Below are 26,130 nucleotides of genomic sequence, written 5' to 3' on the forward strand. Positions count from 1 at the left end.
GCTTGTAGCATTTCCAAATTCTTTGAAATATATATTGAAATATATTGAAATCCCCTATATGTATTAAATTGAAATCCCCTCATATATGTATTAAAATAACGAATAATGTTTTCCATGTTTTTCTGTTCCTATCGTACGAGTTAAAACCCAAATAGTATTTCGTTCTTTTTACGTCGCCGAAGTTAATGTAAACCATTTTAAAGTTTGTTTATATCACGGACGCAAATTCTTTGATATTTTTCTTTGGTCGAAACCCCTAAATATTCTGCGTTTCAAATAAACATTCATTGAGATCGCTGAGAAGTTTTTGCCGGCAAGATAATTGTTCACTCTCGCTGAGGCGCGGTCAAGAGCGGTTGAGCGGTGGGCCTCAGAGGTATGTCCAAATTCTACGTCGAATTTGAAAGTTTTCTGTTTTGTTCCTTTTCATGGAAAATGTGTAGCAGTTTAATCAGTTTAATGTTTCAGTTGCAGTTTAAGTGAGGTTTGGAAGAATCGTTATTTCCATCCTCGTTTTCTTTCTCCCTGGTTGTCATCACAGGCTTTTTGGCTGTTTGGAGATGAATTTGTTCGTGTTCAGAGATTTCCAATCCAGTTCCAACCCTCAGAAACTTTAGTGCTTTTTTTAGTGAAATCCAGGTAACTTTTTGTGTTTTAATTTTAAAGTAACGACAGATACTTTTTTTTTAAATAATAATTGCTTTCATTATTTAAAAAGATAATTTTTTACTTACCACAGTTTATAGCCCAGTAACATTTGTAAGTTTTGTAGCAACAGAGTTTGTAAACGAATTGGACATACTTATGTAAGTTTTCTTTGTTATTTTTGGTATAAATCTCTATAGCTATTAATATAGTGTTTTTTGTGCCATCTGTATTTTTGTAACTGTTTGTGGTGACACAACAATAAATGTTTGATTTATTTCTCTAAACCATTTTTTTTATTTATTTAAAAAAAGTTTATAACCCCCTTTTTGAGTTTCATTTAAAAAGATATATTTTGTATTTCTAATTATTATTTCAATAGTTACAACTAGTTGTTGTAATCGTTATAATTTGGCACCTCGAAGCAGCGTCCATTTTAAATTGCTAGAGGTCCTTCCTGTTGTTTGTTTTGTCTGTCCATTTGTCCCAGGAGATTCATATAAGTACACCTTTGTTTCCCACTTATCCATGACCCAGCTCTCCAAACAAACCCTGAGTGCCGTTCGCATAAGTATCATATATTTTGCTTGCCCTATTTACACCCCCAATAATTTCTGTCGAAATTTTCAACCCCTATAATTATACCCTATGTGGTAGGCAAAATATATACGTTACAAGCTGTTATTGAACATTTAGAGTAAATAGAGGTTCTCTAGTGCCTAGTATTTTTCTGAATCCCACCTGTGTCTCGCTAATATCAAGTTCCAGATTTCATAAACATGGTTATGAATTATTTTTAGAAACGCCTTAAGCAAAGGACTTCGATCATTAACGAGATTGTTAGGTGATCAAAACATTCTTTTGCACTAGCTGATTTTTGGTAATGTAATGGATGTGGATGAAAGCGATTCTTGTTAAACAGATGTAATACTATTGCAGTGGAGTTTTAGCTCATGAGTTTTAATAGTTGTGGGGATTTCGTCGGATTCTGTTGCTTTTCGATCTTCAGCATTTTTTATTGCATATTCAATTTCTTCTCTTAATATCAGGACTGGCTCACTCTTTATTTATGTAAAGTTGTTTCTATTGTCAGAAACATTGTTTCTATTGCCATTAGTAATGCAAAAGAACCCAGACGATACAAAATAGTTATTAACGATAAAATAATAGAACAAACTTCAAAATTGGGGTATGTGAGAGTAAAAATATTCAATTAAGGAAACCAAAAAGAGAGTATGCGGAAACATGCAAAAAATGCAACTTATATATCTGGATGTCATCTGGAATAATAAGGATATGAGATTAGATGGAAAAATACATAAATCATTTGTAAGAATAATAATGACATATGCGATAGAAACGAGAATAGATACAGCAGAAACGAAAAGAATACTTAGAACATCAGAAATGAGAGCCTTGAGATCAATTGCTGGGAAAATATTGAGATACACAATACCAAATAACCAAATAAGAAATCTCTGTCAAATACAGGATATTATAAGATGAAAAAGACCGAGAACAAGACGGGAATGGAACCAACATAAAAAGATATTGTTAAAATACTGTAGGATTACGAAGACGAAAGTTTTATGTCTAGTATGTCATTGCGAAGTTTGGAATAAAATAGGAGGTTTTAATAAATGGGGTCAGAATTAACTAAATTTCTAATAGGTTTGGACCGTGCTTTTTTGGATTAATCCTTAAGTATACATAAGTATACACCTCAACGTTTCGATGGCCTTGTGGCGTCTTGTTCAGGGGAAAGTGTATGCGTCCACGTTCATCTAACTCTTATCCTACTCCTCCTTTGGCCTTTATCTCTCGCCATTCTTCCATTTATTCGTACTCTCACAGGCACGATCCTTCGAAAAAAAGGTATCAGAACTACTAGAAAATTTCAAAACTTCATTTCTGTCTTTTTTCAACCACCTATCACCGTCTTTCTCTTGATCGGTCCTTTAAAAGATGCATTAGATCTGGTCTTTTCTTTCATTCTGTGCTGGAAGTATATTGTCAAGATAAGGATATTTAATATTGTTTGAAAAAATTCCACATTCTTTCTCAATTCCAGAGAAATTTATGAAGCAGTTGAAATTCGAAACAGGAGGCAACTTCTTATCCCCCATCCAGAACCCAACTATGCATTGTCACAGCAACCCCCACTATCGGAATGCGCATGGCAATAGTCAACAATCAAACGACCAGCTGTATACGATCCGTTGCAGAGTCGTTTAGATGAATTCATTTTCCACCTATGGGTTGAGTATTTTAGTTAATCAGGCATCAATCATCAGATTGTTAGTTGTAGCCTCTGGGTATGCTGAATATTTGTATTACGCTGCTTCTGAAGAAGCTACCTATAAGAGCAATGAAATGTTAATACAGACCCGTATTCAGATCGATATACCACTGAGAACGTAGCAAAACATTTATTTGTGTGTGGTTTCATAGTGAAACCGCTAGGAAACAAAGGGAGAAACAACACAGATTATATGTTGCATCGACAATAAACCACTATTTCTGAGATATAATATGCCTATTTAAAATAGGCATATTATCCGTATATCTCAGAAACTGTACATTTGGCAACGTCGAAAACATACAATTTTAAATCGCTGGTCTATCTAATATACATAATTAACATTTTTTGTTGCTATATCATACGGTGTGGCACAGGTATCTTTATGTTTCCATACTTCACGCGTGTACTGTATATTAGAAAATGTATCATTATTTCTAATTAAAAAAGTGAGTCTTTTTTACATATTACACACAAATTCTTGGATTTTCAATTGTTTTGTTCGTACAGGGTGCACTCACCATCAAGAATTTGACAGCGGATTAAACCTTCTCGCTGCATCTCGCGCGATAAACAAATTACATTTTAAATCTTGTCGCGTCGCTAACTTTGTCGCTGTGACGAGACACTCATTACTTCACTAGTTACGCGTCAATTCCAAAAAATTACTTAAACTCAGTCGCATATCGCTAATCTCGAACCTCGTAGCTGCACTATGTTTTTACTCCTATGGTTTACAAGGAATTATTTCGCCTTATGGTTTACCAGGAGTGTTACAGGAATAACACTACTTTAACAACTCAAGTATGAATGAAAAACAACTGCAAAATATACTAAATTCATTGAAAGGAATAAGAGCTTAGGAAATATTACAATCAGGGAGAATTCATGAAAAAAAGTAGCAACGTAAAATGCAAAATATCGTATGATATATTTACTCTTGGCAGTCCAGTTAAAATTAAAAAAAGTATCAATAGAGGACAAGTAACTTTTTACTTGCATAAATCTATACCTACGATTTTTGTACAGTTCAAAATAAGTACATACCAAAACGTAAATTATATAAAAATCACTACAAAACTTAAGTGAACTAAACCATGCGTGTTTGTAACAATAAAATCATGCAAAAATTAGTTATCTAACATTAAAACTAAAACCCTAGATATTTTCCAACACTCACGTCCATTTTAAACAAAATCTCTTCAAACACCCTCGCTTCGTCAATAAAATAATATAGAACATACCTTAAACCTGTTTATAAATAAAAAACAAAATGAAAATACTCATTTGGGCAATACTCCAAATTTGTTTAGTCTGTTTATTAAGAATTGATGGCACGTGCAAAGGACACTATTTTTGGGTTAGTAAATACAGTTGTGGCTTCTGAAAAGTTGTTTTTTTACAGATAGTGTACCTAAAATACTATTCGCGAAGGTCAAAAAAATATATCAAAATAAAAGTTTTTAACTGTAAATGAAATACTTATTCGTAAAACTCTTTTTTGAAGTATAACAATGAAGTTATGTTTTGTATGTGTTCATCAATCTACATTGATTCATAAGAAACAGTATTTTAGCTATGAACAAAAAAATACAAATGACAAGAAAATAGCTTATTCGCACCATGAAAATATGGGATATGCGTGAAGACGTGATAGATAATATAAAACGGATATGTCAATTTAAAGGGATAATTCACCAAATCCTGCATCGTCAGGGTTATCGAAGAATTGTGCTCTTGTACCATGTATGTTTGGCTTTTGAATTCATCAAGCGGTGATAGTAAAGGATTTGCTGAAATCGTACACCTTTGCAAATTTCGAACACCTCCACAATTGTATTAAATTGTTTTCGTTTAGGGCAATCAAAGTAGATGACACTTTTGTAGCTATCCACTTTAAGTGGGGAATAAGCAGGGCCAGTTCTGTGTGTCAATTTGTATCTACCCGGATCTCTGACGATGCAGGGTTATGCTGAAATAACTTTGATACTGTTACCGAAAAGATCCTATTGGTACCGATTCATACACGGAATTGTTTGACGAATTGTGCTCTTGCGCCATATATATTTGGCTTTTCAATTCGTCAAAGCGATAGCAAAGCTTTTGCTGGAATCGTAAATTCGTTTACAAATTTCAAACAGCTTAAAAGAGAGATCGTTATTCAATCATTTAAAATGAAAATTGACAAACCGGTTCTTACCAAAACATCAATATTATCAAAATAGCATGAAATGTTAATGATCTCAAAATATATATTTTAAGGTAGGCAATTATATAAAGTAAAATGGAAGATGATATGACATCATGTCATAAATTTATTGAAAACTTTATTTTGATATTACCATTTAATAATTACCAAATAATAAATGTATCACCTCCATAAAATCAATAGAAAAATTCAAATTATTAAGCTTTAATGTTAGGTATAATACATGCATTTCAACCAAAATCTGATGAACATTAAAAATCGTATTTAGTGCTGAAATACAAACTAAAACTATCCAATAAAATTATTAGACAGAAATCACAAAAAAAGTTATGAAAGTTAGTTATTTGTTAGGTATATAGAGAATGGTCTTTCCCGTTAGTTTTATAAAAATAACGAGTTAATCTAAAATAGAATAATTAAAACTAACATACCAGTGGGTTATCAGAAGCATATAATGGATGAAGGACACTACCATTTCACCATGTATTGCATTGACAATATTTAAAATGTGGAAAATAAATAATACAGCGTGTAAATACTTAATTACTAATAATTGTGAAGTGACCTTGCACATTAAATTCCCCAATTTGTTTACAGCTATCTTAATTAATTATAAAGTTTATCGATTTCGTCATTGCCAAAGGTTTTTATGCCATTTTTTAAACTTAGAATTGAAAATGTAAATAAATTTTACTATATATTACCTAGCCTTTTGTCTACAGCACTACCTATTTTGAACATGTTTCGAAAACTCAAAATATTTGTGCTACTCATATAATTTGGCCTAAATTGATTATATTTAGAGTAAGACTCGTGCTTAACCTTTGGTTAGTCTGGTTGTGTCTGACAGATGCAGATGTTTATATATTAATCTAATGCTTGTATTTATATGGGATGAAACCACAATTGATTGTAACAAAAATTACATTTTACGTTGACGTTGCGATTTCCACTTCGGAAATCATTTTCAAAAAGATTATTTTAAAATAAAAAATTATTACATTATTTATTAATGGACAGGTGACTTAGTTGGCGTCGTTCTTTTAGGAAAACCTTTTTAATTTTATATTTTTATAATGTTTATACACCATTCTAACGCGCGTCATTTTCACATAGCGCTTGCGCCTGTAATGATTTACGGATTGAAAATACAAAGGCAGTAGACGTAGCCCGATACTGGGCAGAAAAATTGTAGTCGGATCCAGACTCTAAAAAGTAAAAGTAAGCGCTTGCGCGCCATATATCTTCCTAGTGTTATTGACCGACTGTATTCATTTTAGTACACGCACAGTTAAGTGGGTTACGAAAGTTTATTTTACATTTTCATTACTTCGGATCTCAGCAGACTAAATTAGGGACATTTTCATTAGCACCTACTAGATACTCCCACAGAAACATATATAAGGTGACTTCAGATCCAAATTTACCATGCAATTATTGATAGTAGACAATTTTCTAACCTCCTAGATATGAGTAGAAAAATATCAGCAGCAGATCAACGATCTCATAACCACCATGGACATAGAGGACAAGCCCACAATAAACCAGAAATGGGATGTAAGTAAAGAAATCGTAACACATGCAGCAAACCAGATCCTAGAAAGGACATAGTTTCCTAAAAACACTGGTCGGTTCAACGTTAAACGTGAACAAGCCACAAGAATGAAGAACCATGCATATACACTTATCTAACAAAGAAAAACACGAGCAACTGTTGAATCTTATAAGTAGCTTAGAAGACAAGAAATATGTCCACAAGATAAATAAATGGAAGTTTTAGATTAAAATGTTGAAGAACTGGAAGCACTAAGAAACCAGAACGAGATCAGAAATTTTTATAGAAAGATCAACAGTACACGAAAATAATTTAATTTGAGATTAAATATGTGTAAGGAAAAGCAATGAAATATAAAGTAAAAGGGGAAAATCACAGTAGTTGGTGGCTGTATACCATAGTTTAAAAAACTACCATAGACAAAAAAACTGACCATCATCAGTCAAACATTTTAAAAAATAGTTGAAACTAGCTACCGACAAACGTGACAAGGAAATATAAACCTAATAAGGAGAAAATCCTTCAGATATGTATGGAGCATTTTTAGAAATTTGTTGTGCACTGACGATGATAATGCTCTACAAGTAAACCTTGACATAAATGAGAATGAAGTATATGTATCTTCCTTACATGAAACTAACGAACCAATTCAGAAACAAAAGAGCAACAAAGCGCAAGGAAATGATAAAATTTCTGAGAAACCTACACGCAAACTATAACCATGTGAAGTTTTGATGTAAGTTCTTCTAGTAATTAACTACTTGCGCGATGTACGATCCATAGCATGCGCAACATTCTACGATAGACCCATATTTCCAAAATATTACTAAGTACATGGTTTTAATCGGCTTTTTTGATTGTACATGTTACTGGGGCGCAGGTGGCGATAGATCTCGTCTTCGCAGCCTCCACTGTTAGTGATGACGGAGCTCTTTATAATTAAATTGTCTGACCACTTCGTACCATGCCATGTTTCTTTTCTCTGTTTGGTTGTTTCTGTTTCTATCGATGATAATTACTTTAGTTTTTGTATATTTATTTTCAAACCATATTCCGTACTCACCGTGCACAACTTCATAGTTTTTCTGCTGAAGGCGCCAATTTAACCGTGTCATGAGCATATCGTAGGATTTTTTTTCTTCCTCCTATTGTTGCTCCACCTTGTAATTCGTCAAAAATCTGATGCATAATGTGCTCACCATATCTATTGAATCGAATGGAGGATATTATACATTCCTCCTGAACTCCAGATTTTAATTTGAAGTTTTTCGAAACCCCGTTATTAACTCTTACATTAGCGGTATTATTTACATACAGTTATTGTAATAAATAAATTAGTTCTATGTTTTGGCTATCCATTTCCTAAATTTATGCCACATGTTATCCCATTGTACGTTATCGAAGGCCTTGGAGTAGTTAACAAAAAACAAATATGTTTCTATATTTAGTTATCGGGATCTTTCTATAATTTGACGAATATTAAGAATCTGTTCTCTTGTTCCCCTACTTGGACGAATCCGCATTGTTTTTGGGGAATCTCTCTTAAGATAATTGATTTTAGTCTTTCATTGATGATGGTGAGGAGTAATTTGCTCGCATGGGATATTAATGGTTCTGTGCGGTAATTATTCCAATCTATCGGTGAACCTTTTTTATATAGGGGAATCAAAGTGAGCTTCCCTAATCCTTTGGTCACTTCCCGTTGTTCCAGATTTCATTGCAGAATCTAAGCATAACTTCAATTCCTACCTCTCCCATTTCTTTGAGTGCTTCAGCTGTTATTCCATCTTCCCTTGTGCTTTTCTAAACTATAGCTTTTTTATCGCCGCCTCAATTTCTGATGTCAGTATTTATGGTTCTTTTTCATAACTTCTTTTTTCTGTATTATTGTATTGGTCGTTGATAGAGAATAGCATTTCGCAATATTGTTTTCATACAGCTGCAATACCTTATGAGTTTGTTATGGTATTTTCATTATTATCTTTGATGATCTGTGCCTGTGATTTGAATTCTTTCTTAGATATTTGTGTTTATAAGTGTTTTATAGTGGAATTTATGGTACCTACTTCTATTTCTTTTTGTACTGAATTTGATGTGCCGCTTCTGAGTTTTTATCTTACTTCTACAAGTTCGACAGCCTCTCCAGCCATGCAAAGTTTTTTTTTATCTATTTTTCTATTTTTTCTTTGGGGTTGTATTGTTGATGGTTTCAGTGATTTGTAAGTTCCAATGTTTTGTCAGAGTCTCCGATACTCACTAGTAGATCAGCTTTAGCGAATGCTTCTCTCAAATTTTCTGACTGTTTTGGAACCAATATCGGTTCGCGGAGTAAATTATACAAAAAAGGCGATCAACTTGAATGTGGCAATTCCAACTCACTGGAATACAATAGATGAAATATTCTCTAACACAATTTAGATACGGCTGACCTCATTTTTTCAAGCTCAAGAAATTCTCAAGAGTCAATACAAAAGTGGATTCAAAGCTGATAGGTCAACAATAGATCATATATTCGTATGATATCCTTAAAAAAACCTGGGAATTTGATATCAACATTTTCCACTGTTCGTAGATTTCAAAGTTTATGGTAGCGTAATACAAAACACGGTATATGAAGCAATGCAAGACTATGGAATTCCATTTAAATTGATTCCTATTAGTAAAGATGACAATATCAACGGTCATATGAAAAATTAAAAATTAAAAATAGCTATTCTGAAAAAATTAACGTCAACAGAACACTGTGGCGGATGCCCTGGCGATAGAAGAGATAACTGAACAACAACAACAACAACCGAGATACAGCATTAATCTAGTCGTAAATCCAAACAGCTGAAGATCAGCTGGAGTAAAACTGCAGGTCACTTCACTTGATACACGGATGGATCCAAAATATATAAAAAGGCTATTAGATGGAGTAACAGGCTTTCAAAATGCTAATTTATAATAATACTATGAAATTAAGTATTTAGAATACTTAGTGGTGTAGATTACTTTGAATTTGGATAGTTCTACTTTATTCGCGAATAAATGGTGAATAAATAATATGTAAAAGAACACGCGAATATGGAAGATTGATTCTCCAAATGGTAAAGCTGACTATATAAAATATATTGAGATACAGATATGGAAATAGCTACATATTGTACGTCTATGAAACCATATGTTAAAATGATGAATTAAAGAAAATACTAATATCTGTTTGTTTAACTAAGCAACTGTGGTGAAATATGTATCGTGTAAGTTACAGCAGAATTTTTTCAAAAATATAGCTTGGAACAATGGACTTCCATCAAATAATCCTCAGATCTTGATTCGAAACTGACTAAAATCAATTTTTATACACTATTTAAGAAATTGCCAGGTTTACATATTAAAAATTTAAGAAATGTTTTCAAAAGGAAGTACTTGAGCTAATTTTTAATATGCTTATTTAATTATTTAATGTAATTAAGTCATAAAATTATTTCTTCTAAGATTACACAGTTAACAAACTGTAGCTTCACCAAAGTCGTCAGTAAACCCATTTTCCTTGATGGTGTTAAACAATCTCTAAAACCATGCAAAACAATATGACCTAATTAAAATTATTAAATAAATACACGCCGTATACATTTTATTTTTTTTTTTTTTTTTAACATAAAACATGAACATGTAAAAATGTTGTTAAGTGAAATAAGCATGCCGAACAAACATGTCAATACATAGCGAGCTCAAACACTATATAAGTACATAGACAACAGTGAATGTTCATACTTACATTTTAAGAAACACACGTTGTTATGGACGTCACTCGTTAGGCAAAAACCAAAGAGAAAGACATTAAAATTAGTGACAAACACATGTAGAATAGGAAACAAAAGTATTTTTGGAAATATTCACAAAATAGGTACATTAGGTGTAGAGGAAAATTATAATTTTACATTCAATTCTCATATTTTTTTAAATATGTATTAGATTTATATTTTTATTTAAATATTGAAAAATTTGACGTAAGTTTTGTATTCTCAATTAAAAAGTATACACGTCAACGCCTACTTAAAAAAATGAATTCATAGTCAAAAGTAAAAATTTCAATTATTTCAATTTTTTATTAAATATTTAAAACCTTTCATAAAATAAAAACAGATTTAAAAATTCATGAAACAGATTTAAAATTTTAATTATTCAATTAAAAGACTAATGCAAACAGAACCATGCATTATATACCAAAGAAACGTATAAAATACGGCAAACATGGGCAAAAGAAAACCTAAAATTAAATTGGATAATTAGATAGTTTGGAAAACTGACACAGATATTTTCTTTTTTATATTCCCTTTTATGCTTGGCATCACATCGCAAGTATTAGATATCAACAAATAGATAGAACAAAGAGTCAAAGAATTAATATAAGTCAGAATCAGTGACGTAGCTAGCATGGGTGACACCCGGGGCGGTAATCGATAGTGTCACCCCAAATCCTAAAAATAAAGATTGTGAAAATCTGAGAACAATGAGAACATTGATAGAGAAGGCAAATGAATACCAACTACCCGTATTTCTTGCCTTCGTCTACTATGAAAAGGCGTTTGATAGTATCGATATGTGGGCCATAGAACAAGCTATTAATAATTGTAGAATAAATCCCATCCCCATTAAGACAGGAGTGAGACAAGGAGACGTAATATCGCCAAACTTTTTCAACCTAGCCTTAGAAGACGTCTTCAAAACTACAAATTGGTTAACCTATGGCATTAACGTTAATGGCAACAAGTTAAACAACGTCAGATTCGCTGACGACCTAGTGATTATAGCGAGCACATTCGAGGAACTGCAAATTATGATGGGGGAACTAGCAGCCAACTCCCAATACGTCGGCCTAAAAATAAATATGAAAAAACAAAAATAATGACAAACACAGATGACCCCAGACGTATAACTATAAATGGCAGTGAGATAGAACAAATCCAGGAATATATCTACCTAGGCCAAATCCTGAGACTTGACAAAGAGAACCAAAGCGCGGAAATTACTAGAAGAGCAAGACTAGCATGGGTAGGATTTGGAAAACTTAGTTGGATATTTAAGAACCGTAAAATACCCCAATACTTGAGGAGCAAAGTGTTCAACCAATGCATCCTTCCTATCATGACATATGGATGTCAAACCTGGACCCTAACCAAGTCAAACATGAATAAACTAGCCACAACAGAAAGAACAATGGAAAGAACAATGTTAGGTGTACGACTGTCAGATAAAAAGAGGAACGACTGGGTAAGATCCAAAACAAAAGTCGAGGACATAGCAACAAAAATTGCCAAACTTAAATGGAGCTTCGCGGGCCATACTGCTAGTCAAAAAGACCAACGTTGGAATACTACAATACAACATTGGAGACCTTACGAAAGTAAACGACCAAGAGGAAGACCACAGATGAGATGGGTTGATGAATGACATTAAAAGAATAGCCGGAACAAATTGGAAATATGTTGCTCAGGATAGAGACCGATGGAAGGAGTTGGGAGAGGCCTATGTCCAAACATGGACGACAGAAGGCTAAGAAGAAGAAAATCAACGAAAATCCTATAAACGAACGTTATAAATAATGAAAAATTGAAGAATTATAGTTAATGAAATTGCAGTAAATAGTATATAACAGTTTATTTATCTTTGTTTTACATTATGTGAATGAATTAAAATATATTTTTTTCTAGCTTTAATAGCGACAAACTCTGAAATCACATATGTTCATTCGTTTAGCAAATTCCCATCTGTAAACATACGCACTTGTTGATATTCGCCCTCTCATTCGTCAAGAGGCTATTAAATATAATTTATTGCCTTAAGCTAGACGGATTCTCATGTTACAGATCCAAACTTGCCAGTCTGTTTAAATTCAAATTGTAGCGTGTTGGTTTTTAAGTTAATATATTGTGTGTTATATGTTATAGTTATTGTAAAGTTATTTACTGGTCGTGTTATTTTTTAGAGTTTAGTTTAAGTGTGATTTAATGATTAAATTTCAAGAAATTCTTACGCTAATAGTTTCAAAAGTATATATTTTTAAAAATCATATGATACACCTCAGTACGACCCTGTTTGGCTTTCACGTGCGTCCGTTGACAATTGGGAATATGTAAAACGAATGTAGATTTGTGTTTTGTGTTGCTTCATGTTCGATAGTTAATAAACCAAGATTATTTAGCATTGTTTGTATCATTGTTGCTCGTAAGTAATTCTTGATTAATTTTAGCTTACTAAAACTTCTTTCACATTAAGCAACTGATACACAAAATGGTCATAAACAATTTTAATGCGTCCATGAGGTTTGGGAGGGATTCCATGAAATCCCATACCACAATAAATTCCAAAAAGTCTGCAGCTAAACATTTAGAGGCTGTAATATTGGCCGCTTGTAAATGTCTTCTGAGCCTTGGTATTTGTAGCAAAAGGTCTGCTTCTAATACCTCTTCATGGTAAAAGTCACATGTTAAAACAGCTAATTTTAACTGTTCACTGTTCGCGGAAAGCAAAACTGTATGTCTGCACAACCTCGAATAATGAAGTCACATCATAAATGGACTTTGATCTGGTTTCGAGTTTAACATTGAATCGGTCAAAACATTCCAACATATCCTTTTGAAGTTTGCCTCGAAGTGAAAGTCCTGTATCGGTAGCTAACTCACTATCCATTCATTTTTGACGTCGAATTCGTGTTTCGGTGGGAATGTCGTAGTCCTCACATGTTTTTGTGACAAAATCTATTGGTCCATCTATATTATGACCACGTTTTTCTTCAATATAAAGAAAGTGGCCCTATTTTGGTCGCTGATTGATCAACTGTTATGCCTTTACTTTGCAATTCAATTGACAAAAATTTATTTCCCTTAGTACAACATTCCAAAAGAAGGATAACAAAGAAAGGTGAAATTACACACAGCGGGCATAAGGTTATGTGCAGCACCTCTGCTGTCTAAATTTTCTTGTTAATGACATATTTCCTCAATTGCAGTAACAACCCTATCAAACTTTTCTGCCAATACTTTAAATGCAGCATAGTGAGCACTCCAACGCGTTGTAGAAAGTCGTTTAACAGATGCTTTGCTGTGTTTAATTCTTTCCCAGCGGCTAGTGAAAGCAGAAAAAAAATTAAAAATTGCAGTTTGGTGTGTTCACAAAATTGAGTAAAGTTACAAATTAACGATTTATTCTTTTGTGATCGGATCTCTCGGGTGTCACCTCCGAATGGGTGACACCCGGAGCGGACCGCCCTCGCTCCATCCTAGATACGCCACTGATCAGAATACACCAAACTTTAAGAAAGTACTTTAAAGAATGAAGAGCAGAATAAAAGAAAAACTTCTAATTAGACAGGATAACAATTTATGAGAAATTGTAGAAATAGAATCAATCAAGGGCTACAAAAGGAACTAAATACAGTTGTACAAACGAGAACTTCATTTTACACTATGACATTATGATATATTGCATTCCTGATTGGCCATAAAATCATATATCATATTATCAAACTAACGTGCTCCCTCAAGGAACAAAATGGGTTACTGATATACTTACTAAAACAAACTATAACGAGAAGAAACCACGAAGAAATGAGTTTTTGTAACATGTATCAAAACCGTCAATGACAACATTTCATTTTATTTTTAATTTGTTATTAGATAAATCAGTTTTGAGAATAGCCATTTTATCAATATGCGAGATGTAGCTATTACATAACGCGACTGACGCTATTAAAACAAAAGTATGCAAGCAACAAACGCAAGTGTTCGATAACTATTTATGATACGAAACCTTCTTTTTCGAATGCAATAACTTGTGCTTCTCTAAATAAATTCCTATAGCCGCAGCGTTCGTATTCAATAGAGAAGTTGCTTTTCTGTTTCGCCGGGAAAACGGTATGGGAGTAGAACGTCGAACAACTATTGAAACTTATATAGAAGTACATGGCAGTAAATCTTTATCGCGTACAGGTGCTTCTGTGGTTTAAGCTTTAAGCGTTTTCAAAACTACAGAGAATATATTGAAGACGATTCATAATACGTGGCGCCATTACACTCCAGTCGTCAGAGACGAAAATGCCATTATCGAACCTCCAAAAATCATACAAACAAGCTGAATTTTGGTGAGAATATCAATTTAACGACGCCAAAAAAGATACCACTTTTACCCTCGGTAGACCCAACGTTGGGTCAACTGTGTTCTCACGTTCGGTGAGGCATCCACACATTGGGTTGAGTATTGGGGCGATATCAGTCTGTTACCTCTAGAGCCAACGTCAACATGTTCGACATGGAAATTGCAACGGCTGCGACTGTCGTGATAATGAGTGCATATGATTATATTTTGCTACAAAAAAGGCGACTTTTACGTCATTATCTCTCCAGCGTTACTTAAAGTTACTAGATCTTTAGAGATGCCATATTTGGCAACTGCAGACTGAATATATGAGTGTAAACTTGACGTCGAGGCTCTTAATCCCATTTATTCTTATATTAACTCAATTCCCAAATTTCTTAGCCTTCTATTTCGGCTATATTCTGCATCAAACCTGACTTTAATGCACAACCGATATATGAAAGTACTTATTTTAAAAGTTATGATCACACGACGGTGATTTATTAGGACAAAATGATCTATATTTCAAAATTAAAAGCATATACGTTTGTAAAATGTTTAGATAAGTCCATTTTCTTTGGGTGCCTGAAAGGTACTGAAAAAAACAGATATGTATATTATTTATTTATATAAGAAAAAGCCTTTTGAGCATAAACCCCGTTCTGATAGATTACCGACCTGTGTTGGAGTGTTCCTAAACAACTCAACGGAAGTGGCTCAGGTGGCCGAAGATTGATTTTTACATGTTGTAAATTTGTTTTTTAATGCCGCCATGGAATGGAAATTTTCTTTAATAAAGTAATTTATTTATTTAAAAGAATACTGTGTAAAATGGCAGCACAATTGTTTAAAAAAAAAAAAGAAGGCGAGGGCTCTCTTTACTGTGGTGTGTCATTGGTTTATTTTCTTTTGCTTTGCTAGATTAGGTACCTAATTTTATGCAGTATGCAAAAATTACGCGCGAACAATTAAATTATGCGCAAATAGCATAATTATACGCCGATTAGAACACTGCTGTAGTGCCAATGTGTGGTCGGCACAACAGTATTGGCGCCAATCCCTTTGATGTGTATGCAAAAACCGACAGCGTACGGAAAACTCCCAACGTTGGAGCAAGTCATAAAAACGTTGGCGCCAACATAGTTTTGTCGGTACACACATTGGACGAACGCTGTTGGGGTCAACGTTGGCCCCCATGTCTGGAGCCAGCGTTACACGCGCGAAATTAATGTTCAATAAAATTTGTATCACCTCGAAAGTGAAAATTCGATATCTTTTGATCCGAGTGTCCTATCGACAAAAATCAAGATGCGTTTTAAAGGTAAAGAGTGCAGCTTTTTTATGCAATGTTTGTATTTTGCCGCAAATAAATTTAGTTTTTATAAAGGCGTTACATAAATATACGTAGCACGATTTTTGCCAACTTTTATGATTCTCATGAGATCAATACAATTTATCCCTTTTATTAAGATTTTGAGTTTTGGCAACAAATGTGAGGCAATACGCAAACGTATACGCAAAATATGCAAACTTCCACATTACAAACGATCTAAAACATTTAAAACTGCTCTTTTTCAATTACGCCAGTACGTTTTTTAAAACTACCCATCTTCTGCTACAAATTACACTCAAAACCATCTCCTTGCAGGTATTTCTCGTGACGTGCGATTGTTTGGAATGTAAAAGTTTAAATTCTGCGGTTTTTAGTCATATTTCCAATGCCTCATATTTGTTGCCACAACTCAAAATTCAAATTTCATGTTAGAGGTTTTGAAGACTGGTCTCTAAAAATCGAAATTTCACTATGACCGATCAATTAAAGTGATACATTTTATTGATCTCATGATAATTGTAAAAAAGGCAAAAATTGCACAACGTTTAATTATTGACCAGACTTATAGAAACTGACTTCATTTGTGGCAAAATACAACAAATGCACAAGAAAGATGCACTCTTTACCTTTAACGCATTTTGATTTTTGTCGATATGACACTCTGATCAAAGGATATCGAATTTTTACCATCGACTTGATACAAATTTTATTTAACATTAATTTCGCCATAACTGACATAAACTGACATTCAAAATGGCCGGTCGCTTCAAGCGTTATTTCTGAGAGAACGGTTAATTCTACAGAAAAAGTTCTAATTTACATTTGTGTTCAAAATTATCTCAGCTACATTTTTTATTTGAAACATTTTTTTCTACGGCGTACAGGTGCTTGATAAATCGATTTTTTTGGGGGTAAGTCCAGGGGTAAAACTGGTAAACTGTTTTGCAACTTTTTTGGGGTCCAAAATTGATATTTTCTGCCAAATTCAGCTTGTTAGTATGATTTTTAGGTCTCAAATTTCTGACGACTGGACTAAAAGCCGATGACAATATCGAAAAAACAAGTAATTTGGTTTGATTTGACCGTCGGTTAAGTATTTTTGTGATTGCTGAAACTGCAGGAATTGACAAAAAAATTGTCAAAAGTTTTTAGCAAAGTACAGCGTTCCAGTGTTTGATTATCCGTTCTATCCGTCGGATCTTAAGCCATAAAACTATGTTTCCTGGCAAAGTGAAATTTGTATTAAAAGGAATAATATTTAGATACGTTAAAGCTGTGACAGAGAAAACGACACTCATTTTAAATCGGCTCAAAGAAGAAGACTTCCAGTACTGTTTGTACGATGAAAATTCGCAGGAAGCCTTTTAGGGATAAACGCGATGCATATTTGTTGAATGTATATTTGAATTATTAAGTTATGGAATTAAAATACGATGTTTTACAGCGCCACTCTCGTTAAAATGGCCAGATCTTGTAATTAACAATAATTCAGCGTATCACCATTATTAACAACGTACGTACATACGTATAAAAATTAATCGAAATAGATTTTTAAAACTAACAAACGACTTAAATGAAAGAGGAGACTGTCTAAAACAGTGGTTCTCAACCTGGTGGGCGCGCTCCCCTGGGGGAGCGTGAGAGAATTTCAGGGGAGGCGTGAAGGTACAAAGAAAAAAAAATAAAAATGAAAAAATATATATTTTGTTAAAAAACAAAATATTTTGTATTTCGTATTTTTATTTGTATTGTATTGTAGAAATATTTCTTTATTTAAACGTGATTAAAATTGTTTTGCTCAAACACAAAACCTGAGTTAAACACGACAATCTTGTGTATGGCAACATCGTAGGAGCGCAAAGTATATTTAAAACACTGTATTGCAAGCAATCCTGGCTCCAGTTCAGTGACTCCGTCTCACGCGTCAGTCTCAGTCGACAGCATCTCGTGCTGTTTGTAGCAATCAGTGTAATCGTATTTAATAACAGAGTGATTGTTTGTGAATTATTTAATAGTGTTGTGTAAAAGCTTTGAAAATGGCTAAGTCACTTCCAAAGAAAAGATCGTATTCAGACGATTATATCAAGTACTTTTATTTATTTTATTACCTTTATGGAGGAAAACGGCAGTCATTTACCTCAGTGTGACAACTGCCATGCTGTTCTTAGTAATGATGCAATGCGCCCCGGACGTTTGGAACGGCATCTAATTACAAACCATTCTTCTTTGAAATATAAAGGCCCAGAATTTTTTATTGCCAAAAAAGCAGCCTAAAACGTATGAAACTTGACTCTACTGCAAATTTTCGTGTTGAAAATGAGAAAGCTGTGGAAGCATCATACAAAATAGCACTTTTGATAGTTAAAGACAAGCAACCACATACTATTGGTGAGTCACTAATTAAACCTTGTTTACTTACTGCTTGTAGTACCGTACTTAGTGAAGACAGTTATAAGAAAGTAGAAAAAATTTCTCTCTCAAACGACACAGTAAAACGTAGAATTGATGACATGGCTCTGGATTTGAAAAATCAACTATTGCAAAAATTAAAAGGTTCATCGTTTTTTTCTTTGCAGTGTGACGAAACAACTGATATTTTAAAACATGCATAGTTATTGTTTTACTGTCGATTTATTGACAGAAAACGGTTTTTGGAGGAAATACTGTTTTCAACATCTCTTGAAACAACAACTAAAGCCATTGACATATTTTCTGACCTTGAAATTTTTTTAGTAATCTATGAACTTTCATGGGAGAAAGTAATTGGCATATGTACTGATGGGGCCCAAGCCATGACAGGATGTCGATCTGGATTTATAAAATTGGCAAAAAAGAAGAACCCTAGGATAATTGGTTCTCACTGCATTATTCACAGACAAGCTTTAGTTAGTCAGACTTTACCTGAACCTCTCAACGTCACATTAAACTTAGCAATTAAAATAGTTAACCACATCAAATCCAGCGCATTAAACACTAGGCTCTTTCAGGTACTACGCCAAGAACTGAATAGTGATCAGGAAACCCTCCTGTTTCACACAGAAGTCCGGTGGTTATCCAAAGGAAATATGCTTGCAAGATTATTCAATTTAAAGTCAGAAGTTGAAATTTTGTTAATGACTTCAAAACAAGAAGATCTTCACAGAAGATTTACAATATCTTTTACTTGGCTTATTTGTCTGACTTTTTTGAGACACTTAATGTCCTGAATCTGGAGCTTCAAGGCCGTGAAACCGTTAAAACCTCTTAAACACTTATGATGCAATTAAGGGGTTTATAGAAAAAATATCGCTTTGGCAACGCCGCCTTCACAGTTCCAAGCCAAACTTTTCCTCTTTTCTTAAACTGAACGACCTCCTCGATGATATTCAAATCCTTCCACTACATCTAGTTTCGGATTTCAAAGACGTCATATCACGGCATTTGGAAGAACTGAAAAATCAAATTCGAAAGTACTTTCTAGATGTTAGCTCGGAAAACTGGGAATTTAAGTTGACAAGAGATCCTTTTCATATCGAAGTTGACGTTCTTCCAGTTAACCTTCAAGAGCAGGCACTTGACCTAAAATGTGATTCACAAGAAAAAGCAGATTTTGCAAACATGGACTTGGAAGAATTTTGGTTAACCTACTTTTCTGTTTACCCAGAAGTGGCTTTAGTATCTGCGAAGTTATTAGTCCAGTTTTCATCCACATATCTTTGCGAATCTGGTTTTTCTGCATTGGCGTATATAAAATCAAAATACCGTTCAAGACTGGACGTTGAAAGTGACTTGAGGTGTGCTCTGACACAGTTTCAACCGAATATAGAAAAACTTGTCAAGAACATACAATGCCAACCCTCTCATTGAAAGTGCAAAAACACTCATATAAGACATTCAATTTTATATGCGAATTTGATTTTTTGATTATTCTCTTTCTCTCTTAAACAATGTTAAGTTTAATGAGACATCAAATAAACTTTCGTATTTAAATATATCTGGATTTTTATTTTGCATCCCAGCTTTTGCTAACGTAGAGTTAGCATCGTCAGTTTCACAATTTCACTGTTCTAACTTGAACCAACCAATTATTGACTGGAGGGGAGGCGTTAGCTATTTTCAGTGTTCAAAGGGGGCGCCAGTGCTAAAAGGTTGAGAACCACTGGTCTAAAAGATGGCAGAATAACTGGTCATCGCTACGTTGACGAAAGATATCCAATCCTAACTAATGAAATATTCTTAAAATAATGAATTTTTAACCTAACACAGGAAATTAAGCGAATTTAAAAACTGGAATCGATAAAAACAAAACACGTATACTGATAAACAAACAAGCAGCGGGGGAACCGCTGCTACAAAATAATAAAAATAAATTAATAAAAATTAGACAATCGAGTTTCTTAAGCGGTGTAATTAAAATTGATACGTTACTTGTTTTATTTACTTTAATAATGGAGGAGATATTAGGATTTATGAAATAGGTTTTATGGGGAACTCAACGAACTATTTAAGAGCTATGACATACGATGCATCCTTGGTAGTGCTACTTGGGTGGGACGACGCAATTACCACTATAATTTAAATTTGGGCATTCGCCCGGGACGGTACCTCTTTCGTATAGTCTAGTATCAATGGCTATTGGGTCCCCAGATCTAAGTAGCGCTTCCCAGGAAGTCTCATCTGTCAGCTATTACAGTCTTCATCAGAGAAATAACTTTCATACCTATACTGTAGAAATATTATTTTATTTGCCGTTTTGTTTTTTACACTACATATATATGTTTTAAATAGATTTATTACTGAAAATGATACGATTATTCTGTTGTAATTAGGACTGCACTACAATAATAATTGTAAGAATTATTGACTTGAATACACTCTTCATATATTTTAACTCTTGATTTATTTGTTTTACTGTATGCTATTTTTTAGATTTTTAACTAGTTACTAATAGAGTAATGTAACGAATGTTACAGCTAATCTTACTAATAAAACAAAAATATCTACACACTAGCCTTAATGTATAAAATTGAAGATATTCATTCCACACTTAAATAAATCGATCACAAATATGTTTTACTAAGAGAGTGTCATGTTTGATTGGCATTATTCATCATTTGATCTTAAAATAAAGAATGGCTACAGAAAATAAAGGATAAAATATCTTAATGGCGCTAAAATCAAAAAATTAAAAGGTAATCGCAAAAAATAGAGACAAACATTATATGGCAGTACATATTGCACTTAAATTTATAAGCAAATATTGCTCAACTTGCTACATTCTTGCATTTCTTATCAAGTATTTTGTAATCAAATTATGATTTTCATCTTTAGGCGTTTCTTAGTAAAGAAAGAAGAACATTTGACAACGTTAAATAGAGGAACCAATTTTAAAAAATATAAAATTACAAAAGATAAATAATGGTTTTACTAGAGAATTTTTAGGATTAGAGAAAAAGTACTATACCTTTCAAAAATTTCAATGATTATTCAATCAGATGTAAGCAAATTATGAGTGTAAAAGCGTACAGCTCTGTGATTAATTTGATTAAGTCATAGTTAATCTAAGATAAGATTTGGGGATGTTGAAATAGCTAATAGAACAAATTGTTTCAAATATAGAATGCAATAAGCTGCCACCATACACTTTAAAAAGCTGTGTATTAAGTCACTGATAATGTTATTAGTTCGTTATTGATACGACGCTTATACTACAAGTTTTGAACAAATAAGTAGTAGAAGGAAAACATTTTTTGAGAAAATTCAACGTTATTGTTTTTCAAAGTATTCGCCTTCTTTATCAAATCTTTAAAATATGAACGTTAAGTGTACCATTTATATATTGTGATTTCAATTTTTTTAAGGGTGGAATGAATCGTAGGTGCCGTTTCTAATTATTGATGTTTACAAATACTATCTAAGATAAAATTGTCGAAAATTTTTAAAACAACTAGAAATCTATAATAGCAAAGATAGAAACTGTTAAATAAAATAAAATTAACACTACGTACCTCTTCATTAGATGATTTATCCCTAGTAGACGGAGTACCTGGACTACCACTAGCTTGGCTAAGTAAATCCGGTAAGACACTTTGTCTAGGGTGATCGTTGCTTCTGCCGTTCTACAAAATTTCAAAAGTGATTAATGTTAACGTCATCAAAATGTAAGTAACGCACAAAAATTGATGGTCGCTCGGAAATTTACCATGGAACAAATTCTAGTTAATAATTACTATAAAGATTTGTAAATAATAAACGACGCAATTTAAAAATATTAACGTGTAGACATAAGAGAAAAACATGTAAAATACTCAGTTTATGCAAGGAACACAAATAGAAATATGTTTTAACAACATTCCAAATCAAATAGGATAATTTTTGTAAATTCGGTAAAACAAAAAAGTAGTTGATCTCAATAAACTACGAAACCCAGATATAAGAGAACAGATAATAAATGAAATCAACCAAGATCTGACAAAAATACAACCCATAAAATACTACACAATTAATTAGATATTTAACTTAGTGGACAAATGAAGCTAAGGAAAACTGGTATGGCGAAAAATGCGCAGAAATCCAACAACTACATGATACAGATAGAGCACATAGAAAAATGAAAGAATTGAGACAAAGTAACAGACACAAAATATTACTTAGTAGAAACATTATTATGAACAGAGAAGAAAAATTAAGAGTCTGGATAAACGACATCGAGCAACTGTTGAACGATCAACGCGACAATGAAGATAACGAATATATAAACAGTGAGACAAGACCAGACATAACACGAGAACACACGATTAAATAAATAAGGACTGAGAAAGCTATAGGTCCAGATAAATTACCAATATAAATAGATTAACTCATTAAAGAAAATAACAGGTTATGGAGCTATATATAACATTTACAAATCTGATATCAATCATACCAAAACAATGGCTATTTACAATAATAACCATACCGAATGGACGGAGGCATATATGACATCTATATTTAAGAAAGGAGATAGAAAACGATGCGAAAACTACAGACGAACAAGCGTAATATCATCAAAAGGAAGATTATATGAGAAGATACTGCGAGAAAAGATAGAGTAAGCGATAAAAGGCAAAATCGGGGTGGATGAGCCAAGCTTCACGGCAGGAAGATCATGCATAGACCACATACTGGAACAACTGGAACACAATTTGAACAACTGTTGGAAACAGTTGTTGAAACCACTAGAACAACTGTTGGAAAAGAAGAAAGCAAAAAATAGAGATATACATTTGGTATTTGTAGACCTGAGAAAGGCGTATGACTCAGTACCAAGGTCAGAACTATGGGAGGCAATGTACAAATTAGAAATACAGACGGAACTCATAGAAGCTACAAAAGCTCTGTATAAAGAAAATAAAGTGTCCATTAAAATGGGAACAAGAATCATAGGAGACTTCACCACAACAAAAGGGCTCCCGCAGGGTTGTTCCACATCTCCAACCCTATTCAAAATATACTTAGAGAAAGCCTTGACTACATGGAAAAGAAAATGCGAAGGCATGGGAGTACCGGTATGGTACGAATACCTATATACGTTAAGCTTTGCAGACGATCAAGTAGTGATTGCACAAGACCAAGACGACCTCAGCTACATGATGAAGAAACTTCAAGAAGAATATACCAAGGCTGGCCTAGATATTAACCTCGCGAAAACAGAGTACCTATCTACAAGTGAAGAAGACAGAAAATCTACAGATTGATGACAACGTAACAATCAAAGGAAAGGATAAATTCAAATACTTGGGGTTTATAATCGCGAAAAAGAGGCCTATGTTCAGCATTTTTGAGGCTGGATATGATATCGATTAAATATAATACATGTTGAATGCTAAAGGGGCAACTGAAACATCTTCATATTCTCCAGAATGATTTGCCTTTGAATTTTACCTTTTGACAAAATTTAAGAAATATGGAAAACAGAAACATAGGTCAAATGAAAAGACGAGATATAAGTGCTACTGGATGTTTTCAAGACATTCAATATCAAAATGTAGAATGAAATATTGATATTAGAGACACGTTATAGAAAGTATATTGGACATAATGGTAATTATGTTAATCACTAATCTGGGTAAAGGCAGGTGCCATCTAAGTCGTCTACTATGTTCTGGGAGCATAGAAACCGTTAGGAAATATTTTCCACTAGGTTAAGTAAAGGTTGACTATTGTGAGGTCCGTCACGTGAAGGCTAGCGTGTCTCATATCCCATCACTGGCACAGGAGTCTAGGAACCTCTTTGATAGAATTCCCCTAAGACTACCCCAATCAGACTTGAAAAGTTCTTTCATTCATTTCAAAATTATCATCATAAATTTTTTAAAAACATATTACAAAATTATTTAATAAGTATAATACATGTATATCTACTATATCAAAGTTCAACAATAACAAATTTCCTACTTGCGGACGACCATCAATTGTTCATTAGAAAATCCCTTAAATATATCTTATCTAAACAGATTTTAAGCAGTTCAACAAACACATATTTGCGATTTTATTGGTTAACACAGGATACAATTCATAAAAATAGCATTTGACAAAAATATTGTAATAACATCTTATAAATTTATATGTTTTAATAATATTTATGACTCAATGAACTAGATAGAATATACTCATATCACCACTTAACTTATTATTTTTAGTCTATCTCTATATCCTAAATTTTCGTTAATAATGTTTTGGTCTCTTTCAGTATAAATAAAAATATTACACATCATTGCCTGCATCAGCTATTACAAATAAATATCATAAAAAACTGTTTGGCATTCAACATACTTCTAATATTGATTATACATCAATTTCACGCTTTAAAAATTATCTTGAGCATTTCTAAACTAATTACATTAATCATACTAAAAAATCAATAGTAGAGGAGGTTCTGTCAGAAAATTTCAGATATATCTGCCAGCACTAGAATACAAAAGATTCTTTCCAAAGATCCGGCACAGGGACCAGGCCTACTTAAAAGACCTGATGACACCTTTACCGAATCTAAAAAGGAAATATTATTCCCAGTATCAACAATATTATTGATGAGCAAACTCAGGCTAGAAACTTAGGACAACCTGAACACCCTCAAAAAGAAGACACGGGCTGCTACAAAAAGGATTGGACATTGTATTGCACATCCTAACAAAGATCTTTAGAGCCAGCATAGCTAGCTGGTATATAGGTTATATACCAAAGACTTAAACAACTGTAAGGGTGGTGTACATACACAAAATATGACGAAAGACAACGCCCTACCTAAATCCTACAAATCGATCAGTCTTTGATCATTTCTGTTAAAAACAATAGAACAAATTCTCGATAGACATATTAAGGTGAGGCTATTGAGAAATCATCCCTTTAATGACAACCACTAGCATGCCTATCAGAAGAAAAAACAACAAAAATAACACTGAACGAGGTAGTTCAGAAAATCAGCCTCTCCATTAATAATGGATAGACTGCTTTAACCGCCTTTCTAAATGTAGAAGGCGCATTTAATAATGCACTACCAAATTCTCTTTCTAATGCAGCAGCATCAAAAAGGATATCCACTACCGTATGCAAGGTACCGGATCAAAGAAGTACTGGAAAATAAGCTGATTCTAACAAGGAGAGGAGGTTCTGGCCAAAACAGCTAAGCAGTGCCCACAGGGCAAAGTGATTTCCCCCTACTCTGATCACTTCTGTTGGATGACTTGATCTGACTCCTTGGCGTACAGGTGGTAAAAGTGTCGTCCTATGCGGATGATCTAATATATGTGGTAAAAGGAACATACGGAAATGTTCTAGCCAGCACACTCCAACGAACGTCAAATATCCTTACTAGTTGGTACAACAGGAAAAAACTCTGTCAATCCTAGCAAATCAGTAGTAGTCAGTTTCAGAAAGAGACGGAACCTAGATAACATCCAGATGCCCGCTCTGTATAGATAAACTGTCAGAGTCGAATGAGGTGAAATATC

At 33.4% G+C, this 26,130-nt stretch overlaps 1 protein-coding gene across 10 annotated transcripts in view; it reads right to left on the reverse strand.

Annotated features, from left to right (window-relative positions):
* msn (serine/threonine-protein kinase msn) overlaps positions 1-26,130 on the reverse strand; it is a 212,660-nt gene that overhangs the window by 32,966 nt on the left and 153,564 nt on the right. For all 10 annotated transcript variants that reach the window (XM_072537565.1, XM_072537568.1, XM_072537567.1 and 7 more), the window contains one exon: positions 22,147-22,257. In XM_072537565.1, coding sequence (XP_072393666.1) covers positions 22,147-22,257 — 111 coding nt within the window. The remainder of the gene's footprint in view (positions 1-22,146; positions 22,258-26,130) is intronic.

This window comes from Diabrotica undecimpunctata, chromosome 7 (assembly GCF_040954645.1).
Source record: "Diabrotica undecimpunctata isolate CICGRU chromosome 7, icDiaUnde3, whole genome shotgun sequence".
NCBI classification, from domain to species: domain Eukaryota; kingdom Metazoa; phylum Arthropoda; class Insecta; order Coleoptera; family Chrysomelidae; genus Diabrotica; species Diabrotica undecimpunctata.